This window comes from Glycine soja, chromosome 8 (genome assembly GCF_004193775.1).
Source record: "Glycine soja cultivar W05 chromosome 8, ASM419377v2, whole genome shotgun sequence".
In the NCBI taxonomy this organism is placed as follows: Eukaryota; Viridiplantae; Streptophyta; class Magnoliopsida; order Fabales; family Fabaceae; genus Glycine; species Glycine soja.
The window spans coordinates 45037917-45063154 of NC_041009.1; the positions used below are offsets into that span (position 1 = coordinate 45037917).

General features: G+C 32.4%; 4 protein-coding genes across 5 annotated transcripts; 1 reads left to right on the forward strand and 3 right to left on the reverse strand.

The window, feature by feature from the left end:
• Positions 1-103: 103 nt before the first annotated feature.
• Positions 104-6522, reverse strand: LOC114423530 (poly(A)-specific ribonuclease PARN-like). Of its 2 annotated transcripts, XM_028390325.1 has the most exons (7): positions 5692-6522; positions 4060-4190; positions 3204-3526; positions 2930-3043; positions 2037-2163; positions 1685-1955; positions 104-1232 (listed from the first exon to the last, which is right to left on the reverse strand). In XM_028390325.1, the coding sequence occupies exons 1-7, from the start codon at positions 6045-6047 to the stop codon at positions 398-400; spliced, it is 2157 nt and encodes a 718-aa protein (XP_028246126.1). In that variant the 5' UTR covers positions 6048-6522; the 3' UTR covers positions 104-397. The 2 variants fall into 2 exon arrangements, with proteins under 2 accessions (XP_028246126.1, XP_028246127.1); XM_028390326.1 differs by lacking the exon at positions 5692-6522 and having other exon boundaries at positions 3204-3507.
• Positions 6523-8389: 1867 nt separating this feature from the next.
• Positions 8390-11412, forward strand: LOC114423534 (protein NOI4-like). Its single transcript, XM_028390331.1, has 3 exons — positions 8390-8550; positions 10208-10396; positions 11027-11412. Exons 1-3 carry the CDS (start codon positions 8545-8547, stop codon positions 11069-11071), a joined length of 240 nt encoding a protein of 79 aa, XP_028246132.1. The 5' UTR covers positions 8390-8544; the 3' UTR covers positions 11072-11412.
• A 400-nt stretch (positions 11413-11812) lies between these two features.
• On the reverse strand, positions 11813-14955 carry LOC114423533 (transmembrane emp24 domain-containing protein p24beta2-like). The gene is made up of 4 exons (XM_028390330.1): positions 14702-14955; positions 13461-13647; positions 13225-13332; positions 11813-12256 (listed from the first exon to the last, which is right to left on the reverse strand). Exons 1-4 carry the CDS (start codon positions 14903-14905, stop codon positions 12111-12113), a joined length of 645 nt encoding a protein of 214 aa, XP_028246131.1. The 5' UTR covers positions 14906-14955; the 3' UTR covers positions 11813-12110.
• Positions 14956-16290: 1335 nt separating this feature from the next.
• LOC114423531 (cellulose synthase-like protein E1) lies at positions 16291-24201 on the reverse strand. The gene is made up of 8 exons (XM_028390327.1): positions 23661-24201; positions 20903-21224; positions 19755-19895; positions 18934-19065; positions 18589-18801; positions 18224-18454; positions 17596-17943; positions 16291-17064 (listed from the first exon to the last, which is right to left on the reverse strand). The coding sequence occupies exons 1-8, from the start codon at positions 23930-23932 to the stop codon at positions 16507-16509; spliced, it is 2217 nt and encodes a 738-aa protein (XP_028246128.1). The 5' UTR covers positions 23933-24201; the 3' UTR covers positions 16291-16506.
• Positions 24202-25238: the final 1037 nt, after the last annotated feature.

Consider the following 25238-nt stretch of genomic DNA (forward strand, 5'->3'; position numbering starts at 1 on the left):
TGCCTTGAAAGTTATGATAAGATATTTCACTTAGTTATGACTTATGACAAACTGAAAGGAAGACTTCTAAAGAAAGATAGAAAATACTTCTTTAGAATCTGTCTTGAGAGTTGGAAGTCACCCTTTATTCGCCAGAACAAGGCCATTACATTTATCCTACCTAGACACACAGGTGGAAATCTACGCTGGGTTATCAAGTATGGATATTTCGTAGATGTAAAACTATATCACAGAAAATTTGTAAGTGGCATCAATATTTCATGCCCTTCTGCTTCTCAGACTGCTACATTTTCTAAATTCGCACAATATCAGCCCAAAGTACAGGTTGCTTCAAAAAATTTAATTTAATATAATATTACATCTTCATTCTGACCGTGTACAAATCATTAGTCAGAAATCACAAGTTGGCTTCTGCAACACGAGAAGAATCTTCAATTTCAAAAGTTGAGACTTGTCCACGAGATGAAGCATTTCCTAACTGATCAATTGTGTTTGGCTTGGTCTTTTCTACATTCTTCATAGCTGTATTTACATCATTAGCTTGTAAACTTGGATTTTCATGTTCTTCACCCCTGGATGCTACCTTGCATTCTGTTAATTTGGTCTTCCACTTTATACCAACTTTCTTTGCCTGATCAGCAAACAGACCTTCTGATAAGGGTGAACCACATATTTCGTTGTAAGTATCATAATTGGCAGCACATGTATTTCCACCTTCCAAAAGTTTTGACAGTGGATGCAAAACCGAGATTGCACCATCACTTCTCTCTAAGGAATCCTTCACTAATAGAAAATCAGAAACTAATTCAGTTTTGCTAAACTGAACGAATGCTGCAGTTGCATCCAAGTGGAAGACAGAAACTACAGAAGTTGGTCCAAATACTTTAGATATGCACTCTCTTACTTCATTTGCCTTCAGCTTAGAAGGAAATCCCCAAATAATAACAATGTTCTCAAACAAAATTGTTGGGTACCGCTTCTTCAGGCTATGACTGGGTGAAGAATCTGCAACCTTATTACCAGTATTTAGATCAATGATGTCCCCGTGTATCCAACTAAGATATAGACGATTAACGTACTTCTGCAGTTTCTCATTGAGGGCTAATTGGTTTGAAGAATCACGGAGTTTAAAATCAATACCTAAATCACTGCATAACTGGGCAAAGATGCATCCAGTCATGAAGGCATCATATCCTGCCTCATGCTTGCCTCCAGGGTTCCAGCTGCATGATCTGCAAATATGCATCTAATGTTAGTATGGAAAATACCTTTATCTAAAGAGACAGCTAGGACAGCAGTACTTTAAGACAAGTAGGACATTAAATCTTTAGACTTGACTGTCCAAATTCTGAAGCAATCACCTCAAGCTATGTGCAATGTAGAAAATGAAAAGCCTCACAAGAAATTAAAATGTTATCCACCTACCATTGAACTTTTTTTTCAAATAAAATAAAAAATGTGTATTCTTTTATTTTTATAAACTTTTCATTTTGAGGTTAGATATCAGAAAAAAAAAATACAGAAAAAAAGGAAAGAACTGTGTCATGTATGAAAACTGTTGAAAATGTGTAACAACAATCCTATGCAAACTAAATAGGCGAGGCGCTGGTTTTGCACCACTAGATTGGTAAACTTAAATCACAATAATCAGGTAAGGATTTATAGAAAGAAAGCAGCGACAAACCTCGAACCATCAACCTCAACATCCACTTTCACATGTGACAGTGAACCTAGATCAGTGCTTCTGGAGCCAGCCGCAATTTGTGGACAAAATAAAGTGAATGCAGAGGCCAGTGATTTTCTGGACCTTTTCATCTTTTCTTGGAACATCAAATTAGTGTTCAGGAGTATAATGGTGTCAACAATGTGTGGAAAGCACTTGTTAACAGAGGCGACAAACTCATCAGGACTCCCCGGAAGAGGGCCAATAAATTTGCTGTAGACATGAGCAATATCTGTATCATGGAATGGTATATATCATCTTAGTGTCTTATAAAATTAAATAGCTTGTCAAGGATTTAGAATGTCATTGGTACCTAAAAAACAATTGTAACCAACTATCAACTTCTGTTCTGATGAAAGGAGATCAATAACATGGCGAAATCCCACGGCAGCTTGGATCTTCTTCTCTTCTGCCCTGTGATTTTCTTCTTTCACCTTCTTCTGCCAGATATTAATTTAAAAAAATCTTTTAATAATATAATAAAGTGATTTGTTGTCAATAAAACACATTAGTGCATTATATTATACCTTTCTCATCTTTCAGCACCACTGTGCTAGGCCTATACATAAGATGCCAAATTATATAAAATATAGAAGTATTAATTTTTAATATTCATTGTGTCCATTTATAACTTAAATCAGGCTTAAGCTTTGTTTATAGAAAATGCTTAGTCATCAACAGATTTTAAATTAGAAATTAATGCCAATATAAAGTCAATTCAGATTTTCACTTTTACTGGTAAGTCTTAGTCAGTTACCCTCCACCATTATTTCAAAAGGGCAGAAGGAGCAATTAGATTTCAAAAACCTCCACCATCATTTGGTCGTGGCTGAAGGCACTGGAAAAGGGTTTTAATGTCCCATTCCAAGTATGGAGTAGTAATGCTAGAATGAATTTTGTAAGGGGAGGAGTGTGGTAGAAAAGCATCAGTGGAAATTTTTTGTTGTGAGAATATTTTTTGAGGTGGGGGCTTTCACTCAGTGACAAATCCAAATAATCTTTCTATTATACATCTCAAATGTATCTGTTAAGATGCATAAGGGCTGTGTATACCAGCACCACTGGTGCTATACAGTTTTATTTACAGTATATATAATATATAGAACATATTTTCGCTGATAAAAAAAAAAATTTCAAAAACCATTAGCAATGTAAAATCACACGTTACAATTTAAAAGTGAACAAAACAATATCAAGACTTATTACCAGAAGTAAGTTTAATTCATCCTTTGAGTCTGTATATACAACTAATTGTTGTGAACCAGAAGTCTCACTGTTCACACTGACATATGATAGATCTTTGAAGTGTTTTCTGATTACCTGAAAATTTTTTAAGCTTATAGTCAGCACAAACTTAATATATGTACAATACTACTATGTCTTTGGCCCAAGGATACAGATAAATGACACAATGAAAATACCAATATGAGAAACAAAATGTAAACGTATCAGCTGATGGCACAAAATATAGAAACATTACCAACTGAATCAATTTAAGCTGGTGAGACGTGAATCCATTAAGCCTAAGAGCTGGATGCATCTCAAAAAAAGTCACTTGAAATTTTGAGTCTTTTGAAATTCCTTGAATTTGGTCTTCTTGATTTTGCTCCTGAAATAACCCATCACGCCATTCACCGAATTTATTTTTCATTCTTGCAGTGAACAAAATGTCCGCCGTGCTGAGCAGTGGTATGTCCCTAACATTTTTTAATTTACCAATGTCTGACCACTCACTATTATCATATGTAGAATTCAAACTCCTTAATGCTTCCCTTTCTTGTTCTCTGGATAAATAAGATATTCCTGACATTATCAAGGGTGCAAATTCTCAAACTAGAGAAGCCATAAAAGTCATGATGAGGTTATACATGCAACCAAAATACCTATCCTAGGAGCCAGTGACAGAATTGGAAGATCTACCAACGCCAAAATATTTCCAGAAATTCAAAATATGGTTACTGGTTAAAGATCATAGGCCTTCAGCATCTTTAATGTCCCCATAATTTACTAATTTCCTATATCTCTAAAATTCATGTATATAAAGACATTAAAGTTTGCAAATAACCTTAAAAGTAGAGTACACAGAGCTCTTTGTATATTACCTCTTTTTCCATTGAACCACTCAAACATTTAAGTTATAGACCCAGAAGTGAAGCATCTTTAGCTTAGTTTTTCCATGTATAGAAATAAAGCATGCAAGGTAATCTCAGTTACCAAGGCTGGGACCTTTTATGGTAGATGTTAATGCACAAACTCTTTTCTTCTATTCATTAGCTAATTAGCTTGACAATTAATACCAAATGCAGTGGCAAGAAATAAAAGGAAAAGTAAGCTACCTTCATGTATGCAAGCATTAAAATCAAACTGGTATTTAGCCAAGAAATCCATTGAAGTGGTCTGGCAGAGAAATTCATCACATGGACCCAAACCTGCAATCTCTTGTCGAGGAAAAACATAGAAATTGTGCCTGCCAAGGAGCAATTCTTCAACTTAGAACACCAGCAGAACATTCATCAAACAAATAAAGAAAATAAAGGAAACAAAAAAGAGTAAAATGAAACCATTTCCAACAGTAACAGTAATCAGAATCAAACTGTCAAGGAAATCCAAAGCAGAAAGAATCCCCAATAAAATAATCAAAAGAAAACTGCACAAATCCTTATAAACTTTATTTGCAAGCTCATAATTCCATATCAATTATTAAAAAAATAGAGGCTCTTTTCTATTACTTGGAAGTTGAATATTATACTTAGGGGCTGTTTGGTTTGCCCATTTTCTGTTTTCATTTTCATAGAAAACAGAAAACAATGTTGAAAATATGTTTGGTTAAAATTTTGAAAATGATTTCGTAGAAAATATTTTTAGAAAACAGAGGAATTTTGAAAACACAAAATCCACGTTTTTGGCATTTTCACTAAAATGGGAACGATTCCACTGTAAAGTGGTGGCATTGAACGTAACTATATGAAGCTTCCTTCCTTCCCATACGCATATTGTTCAGCGGTTTTAGGTGTGTTGCACTGCCACTTCCTCGAATTTGTTTTCCGTAACCACCTCAGTATATCTTCTCACATTTCCTTTGTCTAATATTTTTATTATTTCTATTTATTATATGAAATAATACAATGATTTTAATAATTATTATAAAGGATATATATTATAATTTTCATTTGAAAATTATATATGAAATTTATACTAAAATCATTTCATAAGCTTTTATTGAAAATAGTTAAACCAGACTTTTATTTTTTGAAAACAGGAAATAAGAAATTAAACCAAACACATTTTCTAAACTTTAAAAATATGAAAATGAAAATTGTTTTAAAAAATAGAAACAGGAAATGAAAATAGAAAATGTTTTCTCAAACCAAACAACCCCTAATATACTGAAAATCAATTCAAGTTGCCTTCCATTTTATAAATCCCAGTATACAACACATTGTGAAACCCAACATGACAACTACAAAACTATGCAGCATTCAGCATTATCAAACTGGTAAAAAACTGTAATGTCCTCATTTATCACTCCCATTTCAATGGTAAACATCTTCACATTGAAAGGATTGTTTTCAGAACACCATCCATCCAGCATTAAAATTGATTAGGACACCATGTAATTTCCATAGAAACTAAATTTGACCTAACACCAACTACATTCACTCCAATTTAAAAACGCGCACACACATACACACTCCTAAAACTAGACTATAGAGAGAGTAATTATCAAATTAGTTCCTGATATCATTAGCTGTTCAATTTAAATTAGTTCCCCAAGTTATAAAAACGTCATTTGATTAAAATGATCTTTCTTTTGACAATTTCAATCATTAAAAAGACATTTTCGTAAGTTCAGAGATTAAATTGACAGTGTTCGTAAATTCAGGGAATAGTGAAATTATCCTATCACGAATCTCTAACTAATATTATAAATTGTTTAGAAATCAAATCGAAATAGCAAGGGAACATACGGATGCGCAACGAAGGAGTGGTTGGAGGGATCCCAACGGAAGGGGCAAACGCCGAACTGAACGACGGCGAACTTGGCGGCGGAGTCACGGACCTTCAGGTACCGCACGTCGGAGCGGTCGAACGCCAAGGACTCGCGCCACGGAGCGCTCGTCACGCCGGTCATCTCGAGGTCGATGGCCACGAAGTCCGAACACCGGACGTGGTGCCGGAGCTCCGCCAGCGACGGTTCGAAGTTCGCAGTGGTAACGGTCTTCGAAGGAAACGCCGGTCCACAATGCGTGGTGATGGTGGCGGAGCTTAGGGCACGTGCGAGCGCACGTGAGAGCGACGGAGAAGGAAGTTTGTGAGGTTTCATTGGTTGTGCACTTGTGCTGCATTTTTCGGTCAGAGGTTTAGAAGAGGGATAGCGAAAGAGTAGAGGAAGGCGGAGACCTAAACGGCGTCGTTTATTGTGTGGGTCAGTGTCGTTTACGCTTGAGCTCAGAATTTGTTGGATCGGCCCATCTGAATTTGATCCAGTTGGTGAGAAAAAATGCAGCGAGGAATCAAATGTTTTCTGGGAATTGCTTCCTGCACCTTCGGACTTGCTTCCTGCACCCTAATCCAGAATGTAATTTACATTCTGGAATGTGAAAATTTGCATTCCAGATTACATTCCAGAAAGACTAATAATCTGTAATGTAGAATTATATTCCCTCTATTAGACTAATACCCTGCTAGCAAATGTAAAATCTCTAACACACACCCTAGCATTGAGAATTTGACATGTTAAGCGTAAAATTTGCAAGACTAAACATATTCACATGATAGGGGTTGATTGATAGGCCTAACAATAATCATCACGATCGACTCTGTTGTCATCTTATAATTCGAGTTTGAAACCCAAAAATTAGCTAGTTTATGAGATAAGGATTTTTTTACTATTTTAGCCATATCATTAATTAATGTGGAATGCCTAACACACACCCTCCACCTACAATTTAACATCTCAAGTGTAAAATTTACAAAACTAAACATATGCATGAGTGAGTGGTCCCATATGCCTAACAATAATGATTAAGATAAGTTATCCTGTCATCTTATAATTTGAATTTGGAACCCCAAAAGCTAGCTAAATTATGAGATAAGGGTTGTCTCCACCTATATATATATATATATATATATTAGTATGACCTTCAACATTAGCCAACCCCATAATTCGATAGCCGAAAAGGGAAATCTTTATGGGAAAATAGAAGGGATGATGCACAAACGCACAATTGGGTGTCTCTCAAGACATTAACTTCGCTTCATTCATTTCATTATTTGTGTTTTCTAAGGAAACAATTATAAAACACTGACAACAGCTTACAGGAGCACGATTGCATAGTTGAACTTTGTGGAAGAAGCCTTAAAGATAAGTTGAGCGGTGTTGTGTGGCAGTTTCAGGTTGAAATACGCGAAAGGCATCGTCCCATGTGAATGAGAATGTTGAAGAAGAAGAAGAAGAATTAATGTTGCTGAACGTAGCAAACTTGCATAGGCAGCAAAACGTTGCCATTACTGTAGTCTGAGTTATTCAGCAACAGTAAACTTAAGGTATCTCATGTCTTGACACAATCGAATGTAGTAAAAACCAATTCTATTACGATGAATTTCATCCTTGTCAGTTTTGTTTGGCCCCATTTTTTCTTATGGCCAGACATTTCAAATCATCTTCTTTTGTTCCATCTAATGAGCTGTATAACCTGGATCAAAATAAAACTAGCATGCAAAAATAGAAGTGTTACTTTAAGAGTAAAATACTATTATTGTGAAAGATGACACCACTAATTCCAACTAGAAATCCTAGAGAAAAATAATAACTTTTATAAGTAGTAATATTTCAAAAATTTCATTAACTCTTTCGGTCTCTTCTTATCCCATCATATTATTTTTCATGCATACATATATTTTTACCAAAAAAAAGATTATAAATCTCATCCTAGTTAAACACATTCCTATAAATTAAAAAGTTAATCTCCCATAACAAAAGTTTAGTCATAAAAAAATAATCTCACAAAAAATCATTTATATTAAATTTGAATCGATTTTATTGATGAATATTCTCCGCCAAAAAACATATTTAATTACTTTTAGTGATTTTACTTAAAAAAAAACTAAAATAAATTTAGGATCGTTTTACTTGTGTCAAGAATTTGTTAATAGAAGAGATATATGTGGATTTAATGATTATTACTATAAGTCAATTAATTACATCTTTTTAAAGGTGGCTTCCTATGACAACACCATTGCCTTAAATTCAAATACAGTCATCAACATTAATGAAGCCATTAATTTCTGCTATACATACATAGAAATTTGCTCATAGAAAAGGTAGTAGTATCTTTATAGGCTCATCAACAACAAGAAAAAGCGAAGAGACCAACAACTCAGAACCAAGTCGCTCCCTTCCAAGAAAGGCATCATCGAAAAAGCGAACGGCACTTCACGGCGTCACCGTTTGCCAGCTCACCGTTCCGTCACTTTTCCACGAACCCTTCCCCACGCATATCCCCCACCCCACGTCACGTGTGACGCTAAATCTAACGGCACAGTGTTCCGTTCCCGCGGAACACGTAACGACGTTCGACGAATCCCGTTACGCCACTCCGTAAGGCCCATTTTCGGCCCAACTCGAAGTCGCAACAAGGACTACTACTCTTCTTTTCTTTCTTCATCGTCATCACGCACTTTTTCTCTCTAACACTTTCACACTCTTTCTCTCTCTCTCTCTCTCTCTCTCAGAATTTTCTCCTCTCTCCGATTCCTTTTATTAATTGGAGTTTTCTCGCTCCTTTTTCTTTCCCTGAAAACATTTCATCTTCGTATTGATGTCGGTATGTTTTGTTTTCTCTTTCTATTTCTGTTTTTTTTGTTACTTTTTATTTTCTCAATTGATTTGATTTTCTCTCTGATCATTGTATTGAACTGTTGTTTGCGATTCCCCAATCGCTAACTCGCGTTTCCGATTTTCTTTTTCTGTGGTTAATTTAAGCTTTTTTTCTCCCATTAATTTTGATTTATCTGTCTTACTTTTTTTGTTCATTTCTGGATTTTGGTACTTTGATCCTTCGATTATTTGAGTTTTAGGTTCATGTCTTCGATTTCTACTGATTACATGTTTTTTTCTTCGTTTCTGTATAAATTTTTTACTTGTGTTCCTTTTTGGTTCGATCCTCAAATGTCATGTAAAAGAATAGTATAGTCTTAGGATGTTGCTGCTTTTTAGCATGTTGTTTGGGGAATAAGTCATTTAGATGTATTAGTTCATACTTTGGTTTTGCCTTAAATTGGGTGTGGGGTTTTTCCTATTTTTGGATCACCGTGTGTTTGGGTGATTGGATTGTTGCTATTTTGGGGTTTGTTCTCTTTTCTAGTAGCTTCTGAATCGTGAAGGCTGTTATCACTTATCAGTATCGGAGGTGTTTGTAGATCAGATATGTTATAATTTCTAGTTGATTTCCTTTGCTTCTTTTCTTGTGTGGGGTGAAATTACTGAATTCTTAGTTGGTTTGTTCTGGTACAACCTGCCCTTTTTGGAATTACTGCCTCGTGATTTGACCTCTTTTTTTCCTCTTCTGTTTTATGTATGAATTATGATATGTGAACCTCAGTTCTTGTTGCTTAAACAATTTGGCCAGATAATTGTTTTTTCTTTTAGAGAAAATAACAGGATTTTATTAGAAAGGGCAAGTAGGGAAGTTGATCACTTGAAAATGAGTAATCCGTGTAAAGGAAACAAGAATGCTAAAATACCAAACCATAAAAGGACTCAAATTGTACAATGTAATAGAGCCTTATCCTGTTTGATCTTCCCATAATATTTGGAATGGTGACAGAATATAGAAGTTGTTACAGTTTTCTGACTAGTAGGACAAATCCAACATTCTCAAAAAGATGCAAGAGAGTCTATACCATAGATCTTAAACCACTGGGTGTGTGGGAATGAATGACTGCTAGTCTATGAGTAGGGAAAAGGAAAAAAAGAAAGTAGAGAGAACCTTGTGTGGTTTGTAGATGTGCTGCAAATCAGATGTGATTAGTTATGTCAAGTGCTGTCCAAACTTTAAATGATGACTTGACCTTTGTGGGAGTGATGTATGATGGATAAGCAAAGGGGGCTGGCAATTAGAAACATGCCTCTTTCTAGAGATTGAATAAGAATTTGGAAGAACAATTTACATGAATTGACCCCAGAATAATACAAATAGTGTATGATCTTAAAGGTTCGGGTTCTTTACCAACAACTATTAATCAAACTTCTCTGTTTTTATGCGTTATGTTTGGTCTTCTTTCTTCTAAGCTTAATAGGCACCAAACTTTATTATTTGAGACATGCGTGTATCAAACTTTTGTAATATGTAGAAAATCTCTTCTGTTTCAGCTTTCCGTACTTTCCTTCCAGAGTTTTATAATTATCAAGTTCATAAAAATGTTAATGAATTATTTTAAAATTATTTTGAGTCTTTATTTTAAAATCTAATTATCCCACAGGAAAAGGGTCGGCCACTTCCCAAATTTGGTGAATGGGATGTCAATGATCCAGCCTCAGCTGAGGGGTTCACGGTGATTTTTAATAAGGCCAGGGATGAGAAAAAGACAGGTGGCAACCCAGAGTCACCAGGAAAGACTGCTACTGATCCTCATAGCAAACCTGCAGTAGAGCCTGGCAAAACTCAGACTGTAAGATGTTCTTGATTAATTCTCTCTCTAATCTGCAAACACACCACTGTTTTTATTTGTAATCTGAACAGTAAACGCAGAATATTTTTACCCATCTGAACAGAAATTTTAACCTTGCCAAAATGCTGATTGTGTTGTGACATGTGTGCACCCGGGTGTCACATCATGTATGCCTGTGTTTTTTTGCATGAATTGAGAAACTATTGGATGATATTTTAAGTTTGTAAAATTTATAATCTCTGTTTGATTTTCTTCTCCCCCCCCCCCCCCCAACTCTTTTTGGTATCAATGTCAGTCATAACTAGTATTCACTCTTGCTTTTGAAATATACACATTAGAATGTCCAAAACAAAAGAGGAAAAGATGGGTCTATCTTCTATTTGATTTGATTTTCTCTAATAATTTTGGTCTATGGTGGGTGAACCTATCCCTGATAATTTGTGAACCTTTGAAATGAAGTGTTTTTTTTAGCCAGATTGATCAGAGAAACAGTGGTTTGCATTGGATTTTGTTTGGGTTTAGATTGTCAAATTGAGATGTAATTATTTTAAATAGATAAGGAGCATTCAAATTCATTCACAGTATATGTATGCCATTTTCTCCTTATGAACGAATTTTACTTGGTTTCAGAAAAAATGGTTTTGCTGCATGCAAAACCCTTCTGCCGAATCATAGCATAGCAATGGTTGCTCCTGTGAAAAGCCTGAACAGAAGAACAATGTTTATGTGTAACTAGCGTCACAGTATTTTCTCAAAGATAAGAGCTGTAGAGCCATAAGCGAATTCTACGGAATTTATATTATGTGATGTAAAAGTGAGCTGCAATGGGGGAAAGAAAAGAAGACAGACTATTATTTATGTGTGTGTATCAATGTTGTGGTTTATTATTAGGAGCCAGGGTTGCTTCCTGTTTTGCCTTGTCTTGCGCTATGAGCTAGAGCGTTGCTTGTCACATTGTATTGCTTGTATTATGAAACAAATCCTATTTTATGAACCCATTTTATTCCTTCCTTTTATTTCTTTGCCCTGATCAAGTTTTCAATTTGGTGTATGCCTTGCTTTTCATTACCACTAGTTGTTCCTTTCCAGTTTAAACTCTTCTTCTAAGCTGGAAGAGAACAATAAAAAAACAAAAAACAAAAAAAAAAACAGAGACAAATTTGTTTGCTTAATTTTGCTCATAAAGTCATAACCTAGTCCTGCATGCATGTTTGATAAAAATAAATAAAAATTCCAAATACATATTTATCATGTCAATAGAAATATGCTATGAAGATGATGTTTTTGTTGTCATAAAGGTTACATAATGTTATCCATGAAGTCTGAAATTTGTATGAAGTAGATGCCTTGATGGTGTTAAAAATAACGTGACAATAATTGTTAGTATGCTGGAGCATCTTTGCCTTTATTGCGTATAGATTTTTATAAAGAAAAGCATCCATGGTGACTCGAAATCGCAAATTACAATTTGTATGCTTGCAAGTTCTATGGCCAATTATTTATCATTTATCTGGTCCACTTATCCTGCGAAATTTAAGAGGACTCAGCTGGAGAGCTCGGAGACAGCAATGTTAACATGACTAGCATAAAGTAAGACAGGAATGCATGTCCATGTGCCTTAAAAGAAGAGCTAAATAATCTTCAATTAGGTGGTTCCAATGTAACCTTTAATGGCCAACAGAATTTAGTGGACTTAACAGGTTATGCTCCAAAATCAACGTTCAGGTACTTGAACTCTATAGGCAGGCTTTCTTTCAAAGAGGCGACGGAGAAGATAAACTTGGAGGGCACTGGCACCCATTAGTGTCATTGATTCAAGTAAGGCCTTGTGAATTGCTCTGGAGCTCATTGCATTGCTTGCTGCAATTGCCAATAAATAAATGAAATTCTAAGATATAATCAGCTGTAGTATATTTTTTATATGAAACCAGTCACTTTGTAAAGGATATTCTTGGTGGACTTGAGTGAGCACGTGTTATCAACATACATTCTAGGAGATAGTTTATACTAAAGATCAAAATTGACATTAAATGTATAGTATACTTGAAGATATAATAGTGAGTCAAGAATCACGAAGTTTAAAGAAAAATAGCCTTTTTTTTAAATAAAAAATAGATTATTATGACAGGTATGGTAATTTATTAAATAAATTCTGCAGAAAGAAAAGACTGATAAATTTGTATTAATTTCATTTAAAGCAAGTCGAAGTGCACTGTTCAACTACAAGGCTTGTTTATTCTTTTGCTTCCGTTGATTACTTGGACTAGAAAAGCAGCAAGACGCCAAGAAGCATAGTCAAGAAGCAAGGTGGCCAAAAAGTCAAAAACTGAACTGTCAAAATTTCTTTGGAAATTTGAGTTTCTAAAACCTAAGTAGACTAGTAGAGTTGAACATAAATAAATAGTGGTTCAACCAAACTCAGGTCAAGTTTTAATGAGACTAGCAACTTTTTTTTATTTAGAAGACAAATATTTCTTTTTTAAGAAAACAATCTCTTTATTACTTAGTGCCACTTAGTCAAAGCCTAAAGTATAATAGTGACCATGTTTCCCTAATTTGATTCAAGAGTCTTACACATTTTTTTATCACACATCTTGTTGGATGAAATTTATTGATAATGATAATTTTATAAGTCTCACTTCTTATTGATGAATCTCTCTTTTAATTTTAGAGTTTTCCATAAATTTTAATCAATAAGAGTGGAGAGTGTCTCACTTGTTTTGACAAGTGTGTTATTGGTACTTCTTTTTTATTCAATAGTTCCCACTAGATATTTGAATAAGTCAAGAAGTTAAACCAATAGAAGCTCATTGTGATGTGTGATGTACCTATTGCCTGGCGTTCTGTCTGAGCCTCAAGCCAATGCTGTTCATACTGAATGTTGAAAAGAGCTTGCTCTAACTTTACTATCTGATCCAACAAAGGAGTTAAATGCTCTGCAAAGATAAAAAAAAAAAGATGTCAACAGCAACTCTCACCTATTCACAGTTGCAAAAATGGACCAGCTTGGATTGACTAATTAATAAACTGTAACGAATTAATCAGTTCAGTATGGCTCACCCACCATCTTTTGCATGCTGATCAGTGAAATGAATGTGGTTAGAATGGACATCAAAATCAACTGTTTCATGATAGGGAGACTTGTTGATGAAGCAGAAGCGATAGGGTCCACTGTTTCGTGCCACAAATTCGAATATTTCACTTGTCATGTCATGAAAATCTTTAATTGGTTCACCAGAAGGTCCTTTCACCTAATGCTTCCAACAAAAATTTATAGGATCAATAGTTGACTTCTAAAGCATTATAATGCACTAACATATCAATATTCATTTTAAATTTAAACAAGATATGTAATAATTTGTTGTAATTTATAATAAGGCGGCTCTAAGATTTGAGAGGTCTAAAATAAATTTAAGAATGAAACATTTTATTTACTCATAAAATAATTTATTAATATTATCATTGTTTTATTTAAAATTAATTTTTTGAGCTTTTTATTATGTAAAATTATTGATTAAATTGTTGTAATTAATTTTATTTAACATTTTTTTTATAAACAATAATGTCAACATGTTCAATCTTTGCTGAGACATTATTGATCTTAAATAAATTTTTATTATTTTTAACTTTGAAAAACTCTTTTCAGCTGAAGCAATAAAAAAATTAACAGTTAGTTATAATATTTTATTAAAATTTATTTTCAAATATAATTTTACAATAATTTTTTTTAGGTATATTAGTACTCAAAAAAAAATTTGGGACCTTTTTTTTTGGGGTCTAAAACCCTTGCTTGAGTTGTTTGAGCTTTAAGTCGACCCTAATTTATAGTTTTATTATCATAACATGGGAAGAAGCTCTTAATTGACATTGCACAGAAAAATAAACTAAAAAACAGAGCAGTGTCCTAGATATTTATTATGAGATTAATTTCTATATACTTCGAGTGTAAAAATATTACACACTAAACTGATCAGTAATCATGATTAATATCACTTTTAAATATTTCTTATAAAAATTTACATAATTATCCCAGATAATAGTTTGTTATTGAATGACAGACTAAAATTCCTTTACATTTACGTTGTTAGTACGTACACCATTTTCTCGTTATTGTAGGAACAAACCAGTGGTGTTATTTCAGGAAATGATATGCTTCAATCTATGTCATTTCAAATAACATAAGACCCCACGTAGGAAGAGTTATACATTTTTTTTAAGGAGCATATAAAATTGAAATGAGGAATCTCTGTGTTTAGAAAAACAACTTCACACAAAAGGGTCCGAAATATATTTCACAGTGCTTACCGAAAGGTCTACACCCTCATGAGTATGTTGCCAAGATGTATCAACCTTGATCACAACAAATGAAGCATGGACTCTATCCCCTTCATATTGAACATTATGAGAGAAAAAATCTTCTTTGTCAATCACAAATCTGATCCCAAGCACTGCATCCAGGCTGGAAAAGATTACAACTGCAGTGGCAAAATTTGATAGCCCCAGTTTCATCTCTTCACTAATTGACACATTCAACAAGACACAAGTGAGTAGTATGCTATTAAAATTCTTTAAAATTGTACCATTTTCCATCATCATTTTCCTTAATATTCCATGTAGTGCATGAAACTGATCTATCTTGTAATCTATATAACATGATAAATTTGTCCTTTCCACAATTTTCACATTGATCATCATCTTTTAAATGATGATTATGTAAAACAAAATATATTTCCTTTGAAACTTTCTGAGGAAAAAAATCCATCCGAAAAGCAGGGAATCATCATGCAACTGATAAGTGATATATATGTTACAAAAATGAATTCCAAATTAGTTTAAGCATTCAATGTATCGCATAAGAACGAAGTGGCATGATCAGAAACATACATGCAAGACTCAAAGTCATCTAAAAATGAATATTAATAAACATACGAGAGATTCTTATTAAATTAATGTGAAAATTCTTGAAGAATTAATGGAAAATAAATTTTCTATTCTAGACTGATCAAAGTGTGTGAGTGACTTATAAAGTGGGTGAGTGAGTTATTACAAGATCTAGATAATAATTGTCTTTGTTTTACTTATAAGTAAAACATAAAAATGAATCACTCAATAAAACTAAGAGTGTTCGCTGCAAGGACGTTTCGTTGATGAAAAGTTTTTATTTTTTCATTAATATTAGATTGAAAAGTTATGATTCTCATATTTGATATACAATTAATAAAAAATATTTTCAGGAAATTATGATACTCAAGAATTAATTTTAACTTACTTTCTCACAAAAATATTTGCAAAGAAGGGATAGGAATCCAACTTTTCCAAATGAAAAAAAAGTTTTACTTAGTATTTTACATAAATCTTTAATTTTTAAGAAATATATCAAGATTAATCAAATGTATTTTATGCATTCTCAATAATCATTATTCCCATGATCAACTTTACAGGAATAATTGATTCCCCGATATGAAAAAAATTTGCCCCACCAAACACAGGGAACAATCGCAACTTGGATAGGAAACCTTTCTTCTTTGTCTCGCATTAGCTTTGGCATAAACAACTTCATTTGAAGCATACAATATGAGGAAGGCCTTTTATCAAGCTTGACATCTCTTGTGCTATATGAGAATTACTTGTCTGCAGGCACAGTGTTCCTTCTTCAATCTATAACATCTCTTCCTTATACTGTTTCACTTTTGCTCAAAACCATCTTCATGGAAACTTACCAGCTGATGTTGGATTTACTCTTCCTAACATTCAAGCGTAAAGCAATGTAAACTACAATTGGATCTCGTGGCACAACAGAAGCAATAAAATGAACATGGGTAAAAAATAAAATGAACAACAACAAAATGCTTTATAAGTGTACTTAAAAGAAAACACTTGATTTAAATCTATAATTGTATCAGGAATACTCATACTCAAATTCAGAACCTTCATTTAAATTAGTTTTGATATATTCTTTGTAATACAATTTTTCAGCACTTGAATAAATAACATCAGGATATTGGTGAATTGAGATGACTAACATTCACGTTTTCTAAATTACTTCACTAAAACAGAAAAACTTTGCAAATGAAGAACACTTTAAACTAAAAGTGAGAATATTAAACATTTTAACTTATGGCAATAAAGAGGACACATGCACTTAGAGCCAATGTTGTTGATTTAACTGCAACAGATATTGGTAATCTTCCCTTGTCTTTTCTTAGGTAGAGGCCTTGGTACACAGGTACATTGATAAGAACCAAAACTCCACTTAGTAGAACTTGCAATGCCATTGTTTCATAAATTCTGAGACCCCCTTCACTTATGAATACTTGCTTTAGTAACATTCCAAGAAGACAAAACAAATTGAGCAATGCAAGTGTTGCAAGTAAAGTGAGCATTGGGGATGAGTTTCCAAACTCCATAACTTCTTTTTCATATCTTTGGGAAACATTTTCTTCTGCTACCTTTGCAGATATAACAAAGGCTGATTCTGAAAACCCGAAAAACTTCAAGATGATATCAAAAAAAGCAAAGAGGTAAGAGCTTATTCTCTTATAAAGCCACATCCGTGTGTCATTCCACCAACCCTGGATTGTGCCTCCTGACCACAAAAACTCCAACAGGCAGTAGGAGGAATCGCCAAGTATGACATATGCAAAAGGTATGAACCATGGACTTGACATCTGATCAATGAACCAAGATAAAAGTTAGAAATGCATAAGTAGATACCAAAATTTTGAAACCAAATGATCTGTTTCATTTATTGTGTCCTTCCCTATTCTCCTAATAAAAAAAGTACAAAACTTACGTACAATTTGTTAGGTGATTTTAATGTTGTTTTCTAATTAGAATTGGAGTTTTATCTTGATAATCAATGTTGATCTTTAATGCAAACATTAAAAATCAACATAGATCATCAAGGTAAAACTCTAATCCTGATTAGAAAAAACCACCAGAAGTACTTGAGAAACTGCATATAAGTTTTGTCTACTAAACAAAGATACTCCAGCAAAAAAATTACAACTAGAGGAAGTTCTTACTATTTTTTTTGCAATGAGTCACTTATTGGACAGGAAATGGAAATAAGCAATTTCAATATAAAATAACCCCAAGTGGTAAAAATGCCCTTATCTAACAGCGTAAAAAGAGATTCAGTCCTTAACAAACTATACTTGTGCTGCTAAGTGCTAAGAGGGTCTCATATTAATTCATACCTGTGGAAACAAGGGAATGCCTTTGAGGAGATACAGTGAAGGGATGATGCAGTAATACAGAGTTGGCCAGGAAAGAAGCACCCATAGATTATAGTAACAATATCCCATTTGGAGGCCTGGACTGATCAATCCATAAGCATACCATGCAGGACTATACTTAGAAAGCACAATTTGAAAGCCTCCTTCAGACCATCTCTTATGTTGAACTAGTGCTTCTGGCAAGGTGGTTGGAGCTACACCTAAGAAAGCTCTCCTTTGAGGATTATAGTACACTGATTTCCATCCTCGGCATTTAATAGACAATCCTGTTATAACATCCTCTACTGCACAACCATATTGCAGTCCCATCTGCAATCAAATTTTCATATAGCTTCAATTGATTAATGATTAGTCATTACACTTTTTGATTCATATAATGAGAAAAAAGAACTATAAATCTGAGTCATATAACCATACATGGGAGATCAAGATTAAAAGTTAATTAATGGTCACGTGATCACTTAAAAAAGTTACATGCATGTTATCTCTTAATGTTGATTGTTCAAATATGATTTTATAGTACTTATATATATAGTTCTTATTTTTCACAATAATGAGCTATGAGAGGGACAATGAGAAAGAATGTGACCTTTTTTCCCCATAATGTGTTTTCTTCATAGGTACAACTAGCAAGAGCCTTTGATTTTTCTTCCAGTTCATGCAAGCTGCCTTCTTTCATATGATCAATATTCTTATACTCTTTCCAATCATTCTTGTATTGGTCATTGAACTTTCTTCCGCATAGTATCTCTCTTCTGTGAAAGCAGCCAGTTCCAATATAAAAAGGTCCACCAAGTCCATCTAAACCATGGAATTCCACCTTCACATGTTAAAAATTCAAACCATCACATACTTTAAGGTAATACATGACGAGTGCCTTTTGTGACAGAAAACAATACATAGTAATCCATGTACAACTTTGGTTTGATAAGCTTAAATCATTAACTAATCTACCTCATAAATTACTCGTAGAGCACCACCATATAGATCATTATTTGTGACATTCTCAAAACACTGTGGAGTCTGCACAAAAGCGATTTCATGGCCTTTAACTTCATCCATGAAGAAGCAGAGTGCATCCCTTAGAGATTGGGAATTGTTTGAGTACATGTCACAATCTACATTAAGGATAATTTCCCCATTGCTAATCATTGATGACACCCTTAACTGCATTAGACCAATAATTCACAACGCAACCAAATGACCAATGGTTAATTTCACAGAAACATGCACAAACCTTATCATAAATGTTAATGCATGGAAGGTTGTCTTAATAGTTAATATACATTAGTACATTACCAATGAATTCATTGCTCCAGCTTTGAAGTTATGTGCAACTTGGGGTCTCTTCTCGCGAGCCAAATACACCAATATGGGCATAACATTTCCATCTACATCTTTGGCACTCGAGTCCTTTCCATGAAGTAATATCTACAAAGAAAATACTACATATTAGGCATAAGATATAGTATTAAAAAGAAAAACAGTGTCTCATATATGATTGGCATATCATATAATATATTAACTGAACATCGATAATTTAAGAAGAATCAAAATTAGCTTTACGAGTCATATAGCGAGAAAAATAAGATAATGAAATGTGTGATAAGATAATGTGATGTGATGAAAAGATATAAAGAAAGAAAAATAAATGTAAATATTGTAAAAATTGTAAAAATTGTTATATGTATATCATTACTCTTCTAATTTTAAATTAAAACTCTAAGTCAAGGTTTTAAATTATAGTCCCCTAGGAATTGAGGATGTAATATTGACATATAAAGTTTTCTTATTCTTAAAGTCTCACACTAACTTCAACTAGACTTTTAAGCCTTATTGTTATATTTATTTATAACTTGTATGTTTTCTATGTTATGAAGTTATTAAAAATAGCATTTAAAATTCCACATTTTTTATTTAACAAATAATCCCTGCTAAGTCATTAATTAAAAATTATTAATAAAAAATAAAATATCAGTTTACAAAAAATTAAATGTAGAAATTTATTAAAAACAAATTTTAAAAAAATAAAATAAAAAATTGCAAAAATTCTACATTATTTGTCAGAATAACTTGATTTAATAAGCCAAAATTAAAGTGCTCACGAAATAGTGTCATACTTGAAGAATTGTGTCATGGTCACGTCGAGAAGTATATGAATCCCACTGAGAAAATCCTTTATACTTTGGGCGTACTTCTTCGGGTACTTGACCCACCTTAGCTGCATTTTCTATTCGGCTTTCCATATCTTGGTACAATTTCTGCAACAAGGAAAAAATAAATAAAATTTTCAATATTCTATACATTAATGATCCGTTTTATGCTAATTTTGCAAAGCGATATATAATGTAAAGACTGGATAATTTGCAATCATTAATTAAACCAAAAGTTGATAAGGTTTGTGTGGATGCCAGAAGTATTGGGATTAAATGTCGCATGCATGGATTTATAAAATTGTAGAATTGTATGTGGGTTTATATAGTTTAGAAAGTTTGCTTTATTTGGTTTGAAGCATTGATCGATATTTTCATGTATGAAATTATTATATTTTTTACTTTAAATGTTATTTTTATCCATTATATTTTAATATTTTTTTATAATTAAGTTTTAAAAGTTTTATTTTAATCTTTTATATTTCTAAAAGATATCATTTTAATTCTTTCTTCAACTTTTTATTTATAAAATTAGTATTTCGTTAATATTTAAATGTTAAAATAATTAATTTAACATAATAACAACTAAAAATCATCATTATCTTTATTTCATTTAAAAAAAAACCCACTAAAAAAACCATCATCTACCCAAAAAGTCATTTTAAGTCTTTTATTCTATTATATTTAGTATTTATTTTGTGTGAATCCTTTTAATTAAGAAATGTTTTTTTTTAATTAAAATGAGGGCAAAATCAAGAAGATGGCCGGAAAAGAAATGTGAGATACAATCATTCTCTTCTGCCCTCTAAAAATATTTAAACAATCAAGTAAAACTAATTTATAAAATTTATTTGATCTTATCTAATTCTATCTCATTTGACTCACTCTTAAAGAGCGTTTTAGGAAAAACATCTTATATCCAAGTTGAGGCAATAAAACCACGTTAAAGTGATAAAATGACACAGAAACTAGATTTATTTGGTTTTGCATGTGATGTGAATATAATTTTAACACACACTAAATATCTAACATAATATGATATTGCTGATGTTGATTAGTTTGTCTTCATGCTCTGAATTATTATTAGATAATAAAGTAGTGGATAATAACGTCACCTTGATGGGGACCAATTCATTGACATGATTATTTGGATGAGTGCATGAGGCAATACTTTTGAAATATGCAGCTGGTGAGGTGGGTTCCACCTTGAATTTCTTGCAGAATGGAAGCCAATGTTTGGCAAAGAGGGAAGCCTCTAAGAGAGCATAGAAGGTAATATCTGAAGCAGCATCATCTGAAAGATACACACTCAGCTTCTCAGTTGGATAGTCATAAGCCATAACTGATAGCACTGTGTTCATCACCATCACTGCTGGCTCAATCCCTGGATCTGCCGTGCACACAAAGATGTCTACTCTTGGCAATATCTCCTCGTATCTGTTTCAAAATATACATGTACTTGGTTTTATTTTAATAATAATCCATGTCAAACTACACTTTACTAAAAAAAATAAAAAGAAATGAAACCATAAAAAAAGAAAAAATACTTTTTTTTTCGATCAATGTTAATATTCAATTATTCGTTAGTCTTTAATGGTTAGTTTTTTTTAGTGAAGATTCGAATTAACAAATTGTTGACAGAAAAAAAAATATACTTAATTAAATTATTTCATATATGTAAGCACATCAATTAAGTAGTTGGAGCATATAAGTTCTAATGATTATACTGGTGGACGATGACTTGCGCTTGAGGAAGAAATTATCATGTGGAAGAGACTCATACCTGAAGGAGTTGGATTACAAGTGTGAGATGAAATCTCACATAGAACAAAAGTGGAAAAATTGAACACCATGTAAGTGAGGAGAAGACCCATAGACATAGTTTTAAGGGTTTAAGTTAAAGTGTGGTGTGAAATTTCCTTATGTGATGACTCGTGATCCATTGATGTAAATCTTAAAATTTTTAACCTATAATTTTATTTTAGTTCAACTCATCCAACAATCATGAGAAAAACACTTGAGCAGTTAAACTTGTCTCTCATAGTATTTCGATTGATGACTTGTAAATGACAGAAAAATTCTCCCCTATTATAGGTTTAGACAGAGCTTTTTGCTTTTTGTTCTGCACATGGGTTTGGTTTATGCCCATGGTTGCTATCTCTGCCCCCCCTTTGTTTCTTTCACCATATTTTGATTGATATATTTCTGGCCTGCAGAGTTTGAGCTGCTTGGCCATTTTTGGCTAAAAAGAAAAAACTCATCTAATCCGAAACTTAACCAACGCAATATATGGACTAGTTCACAATAAGATGAACTAGCTTGATTATCCTTTTTCTTATTATTATTTTGTAATGATTAATTCAAGTTATTATTGTAGTTTTTTTTTTTACTGTTTTTAGTCTACTTTATGTGAGTTACATCCACTACATCAAAAGCCCCTTTCGGTGCCAATTGTTCTGGCTTTTAGCGATAATATAGATAATATAAATAGATGTTTAAACATTTATCGGTAAACTAATAATGGCAATGTATCTAGAGTTATATGTTAAAATTAAAATCGATTATTTAAATAAATAAATACAAGCTTTTTATCCATTAAAAAAATTCAAAGTTAATATTTTTATATAATAAAATGCTAATTAAAGAACTAATTAAGGAAAAAAATTAACTAAAACGTCTAGTTAAAGTATAATATTCCTTTAAAAAATGTAATAAAACACTCCTTCAAGATTTTCATTTTTCAATGTAACTCTTAAAGTAAAAACTTTTTTATTTATTGAATCCTTAACTAATACTTTTTTCTTTTTATTCATAAGAGTTAAAGATAACTAAGGAATTTACAATAATTTACTAATTTATTGTGCTAGACCTCCTTGATTCTTAACATGTACCTTTGATTAGCAAGATTAGCAGTTTTACTTAATTTACTTACAAATCAATTTATCATCTAAAATTTCTCAAGTTTTAAAAACTGTCTTCAAAATAAATATTTTAAAAACTAAAAAACAGAATGCTGGGAGATGATTCCCTTTTCACTTCTAAATGACTGTAGACGAAGAGAAAAGAATGACATAAAAGAGAGGTTTCTTGCATGTAAGCTTGTTCAGCTCTGTTCTGGTGCATTTCTATTTAGAATTCAGTTCGTGGCTAGTATTCAGACTAGCACTGGATGCATATTTGAACACAAGAAAGAATAAATTATAAAGGATGTGTTGCAATTTTATTCAAATAATTGGAAAGTAGATATATTCATACATATGTTATCACATCACTTGATAAAAATTTCTAGCGAGACAATCAATCATATAATATTTAATAAAGTTTAAAAATTAAGTACCCTGCTCTAATTACTTTATTTTAAGAGAAACATCATTTTACTATTGAATTGAAAGTGTAATATTAATCCATGGAACTAAAGAAGTTTTAAATAAACTATCAAAATTTTACATTATTTTATCTGAGTTCTTAAATGTAATCACTTCCTATCATTTTAGTTTCTAAATATGTGTTAATAAGTTCACTCAAATTATTTTTTGAATTTTAGATTAATGTGATTGATGAATTGTACTTTCAGAAATTTATTTGAAATTTTCTTAGTTTTATTTTAGAGACTAGTATAATAACATTATACACTTTGAGAGATTAATACAATGATATATTCTTATTTTAATGAAAATATCCCTTTTAAAATATACACAGCCATTAATTCTTATACTACCATTAGATATGTAAGAAATGTCCACTTACTATTTAATTTAGCAAGCATATGTTTCAAGGTTTAGGTTAATTAAACCAAGCTTTACCACAAGTGAATGAATCTCAACAATAATCAACAGTGTTATGCCATGATGATGATGATGATGAGTGTGGTACCTTTGAGAGAGTTTGTGTCTGAAAGGTTCCCTGAACACAGGGTTCCATCTGAAAGGGTGTCTGAGGAGCCAATAAAGACCAAACCATAGTTCAGCACAAAGCAAACCAATCCAAGCCCATTTCCCATCTTCACCTTCTCTGGGTATGTGACTCACTCTGTAAACCCAGATGAACAAAATGCCCACAAAAAGCGATAAAGAGAAGATTGTGTAAATGACCCTTCCTTTGGCCCTCCTTGTCTCAAACAATGGATAAGACTCTTCCTCTGCCATCTATTCTATTGCCTACTATTCTTTCTTCCTTATTCTTTATTCTTATATTCCACCATAGATAAATACACCCCCGCAATTTGTCACTTTGTTATGGTCAAGAGTAATTGTGGTTAAATGCAGTGTTTCTAATTTACACGATTGTGTCATGCCATCAGTTGTCCTTGATGTTGATATCACATGCCATCATAGGAGAATTATTAGATAGTTTTGCATCATCAATTACTCATAAAATAGTTTAGACTCATTTCTATGCAACAATTATTTAAGTTTTCATCTAAGCACTGGTTCAGAATCATCTAATAAATGTGATATGTGACACATATTTAAGTCTTTCTTTTATATATATACTATTTGTGCTATATTTTTCATTATATAGGAATAAAATATTTACCAATTTTATTGATTTTCACACAAAACCTGACCAATTATTTCATTAAATTTTTCCACTAATCATGTCTTTTTATCTACTATACTTGACTTGAACTAAGACACTTTATGAAAATCTCAAACTCAATTTTGTTACGTAACGTTGGAATATAAATGCTATAAATGCGTCAAAGGCTATATGATAAGATATTATTTAAAATAAAAAATTAAGGGAAATTGCTTGCACCAGCTAATTGAATACTGACTATTCTCAACAATGCGGTGCCTAAACGTTCAATTGGTTAAGGGTGAGGAAAGGTTCCAATATAAAAAAGGTTGGTTTATAAATCCGAATTAATTAAATTGACTCTGATTTTTTTATGTTGGGGTCCAACTCGAATTAATCTAATGATCTTAAATATTGGCCTATCCTTTTATAAACTCCAAACATTATTATTGTTATTATTATTATTATTATTATTATTAAATTGCATTAAAATCAACATCAAAAGTATTTTTTACTATTTTTTGAAACCTTTGACTGATGCCTTGATGATGTCTTTGATCTATATTTCTACACATTCAAGAATTTATGGAGGGACGCAACGACACTGCTATAAGATAAGGTATATGTTGAAACATCTGCATAATGACATTAAAGTTCAAAATTATTGTCGACAATTAATTGGACATGGCGAGTGATATGCCTAAGGCAAGTGGAACACTTCATGATGACTTCAAAGTTAATCATTTTTTTAAGATATAGCGTTATAAATTTATATGATTAAAATAAAATCATTTAATAAGTAATTTATCTCAATAATCATTAGGCATATTAGAGTAACATTTTCATTTTATTTTTTTTATATAGTGAGTCAGTCACAGAAATAAGATTTGATCCTGAAATTCATACTAACTACCCAAACCTTCCACCAAGATA

Bases quoted from the DNA above. Each gene is read 5' to 3' on its own strand.
- LOC114423531 (XM_028390327.1), bottom strand. From the start codon at position 23,932: ATGGCAGAGGAAGAGTCTTATCCATTGTTTGAGACAAGGAGGGCCAAA. The intron at 21,225-23,660 runs GTACCACACTCA...ATTTTGAAACAG, and splicing joins AGACACAAACTCTCTCAAAG to ATACGAGGAGATATTGCCAA. The intron at 17,065-17,595 runs GTATGAATTAAT...TTCATTGATCAG, and splicing joins GCATTCCCTTGTTTCCACAG to ATGTCAAGTCCATGGTTCAT.
- LOC114423534 (XM_028390331.1), top strand. The intron at 10,397-11,026 runs GTAAGATGTTCT...ACTTGGTTTCAG, and splicing joins AGCCTGGCAAAACTCAGACT to AAAAAATGGTTTTGCTGCAT.
- LOC114423530 (XM_028390325.1), bottom strand. From the start codon at position 6,047: ATGAAACCTCACAAACTTCCTTCTCCGTCGCTCTCACGTGCGCTCGCA. The intron at 4,191-5,691 runs GTATGTTCCCTT...GCTCCTTGGCAG, and splicing joins CACTCCTTCGTTGCGCATCC to GCACAATTTCTATGTTTTTC. The intron at 3,044-3,203 runs GTAATGTTTCTA...AAAAATTTTCAG, and splicing joins AGCTTAAATTGATTCAGTTG to GTAATCAGAAAACACTTCAA.
- LOC114423533 (XM_028390330.1), bottom strand. From the start codon at position 14,905: ATGAAACTGGGGCTATCAAATTTTGCCACTGCAGTTGTAATCTTTTCC. The intron at 13,648-14,701 runs GTAAGCACTGTG...TGGAAGCATTAG, and splicing joins ATGAGGGTGTAGACCTTTCG to GTGAAAGGACCTTCTGGTGA. The intron at 12,257-13,224 runs GTACATCACACA...TGGCAATTGCAG, and splicing joins GACAGAACGCCAGGCAATAG to CAAGCAATGCAATGAGCTCC.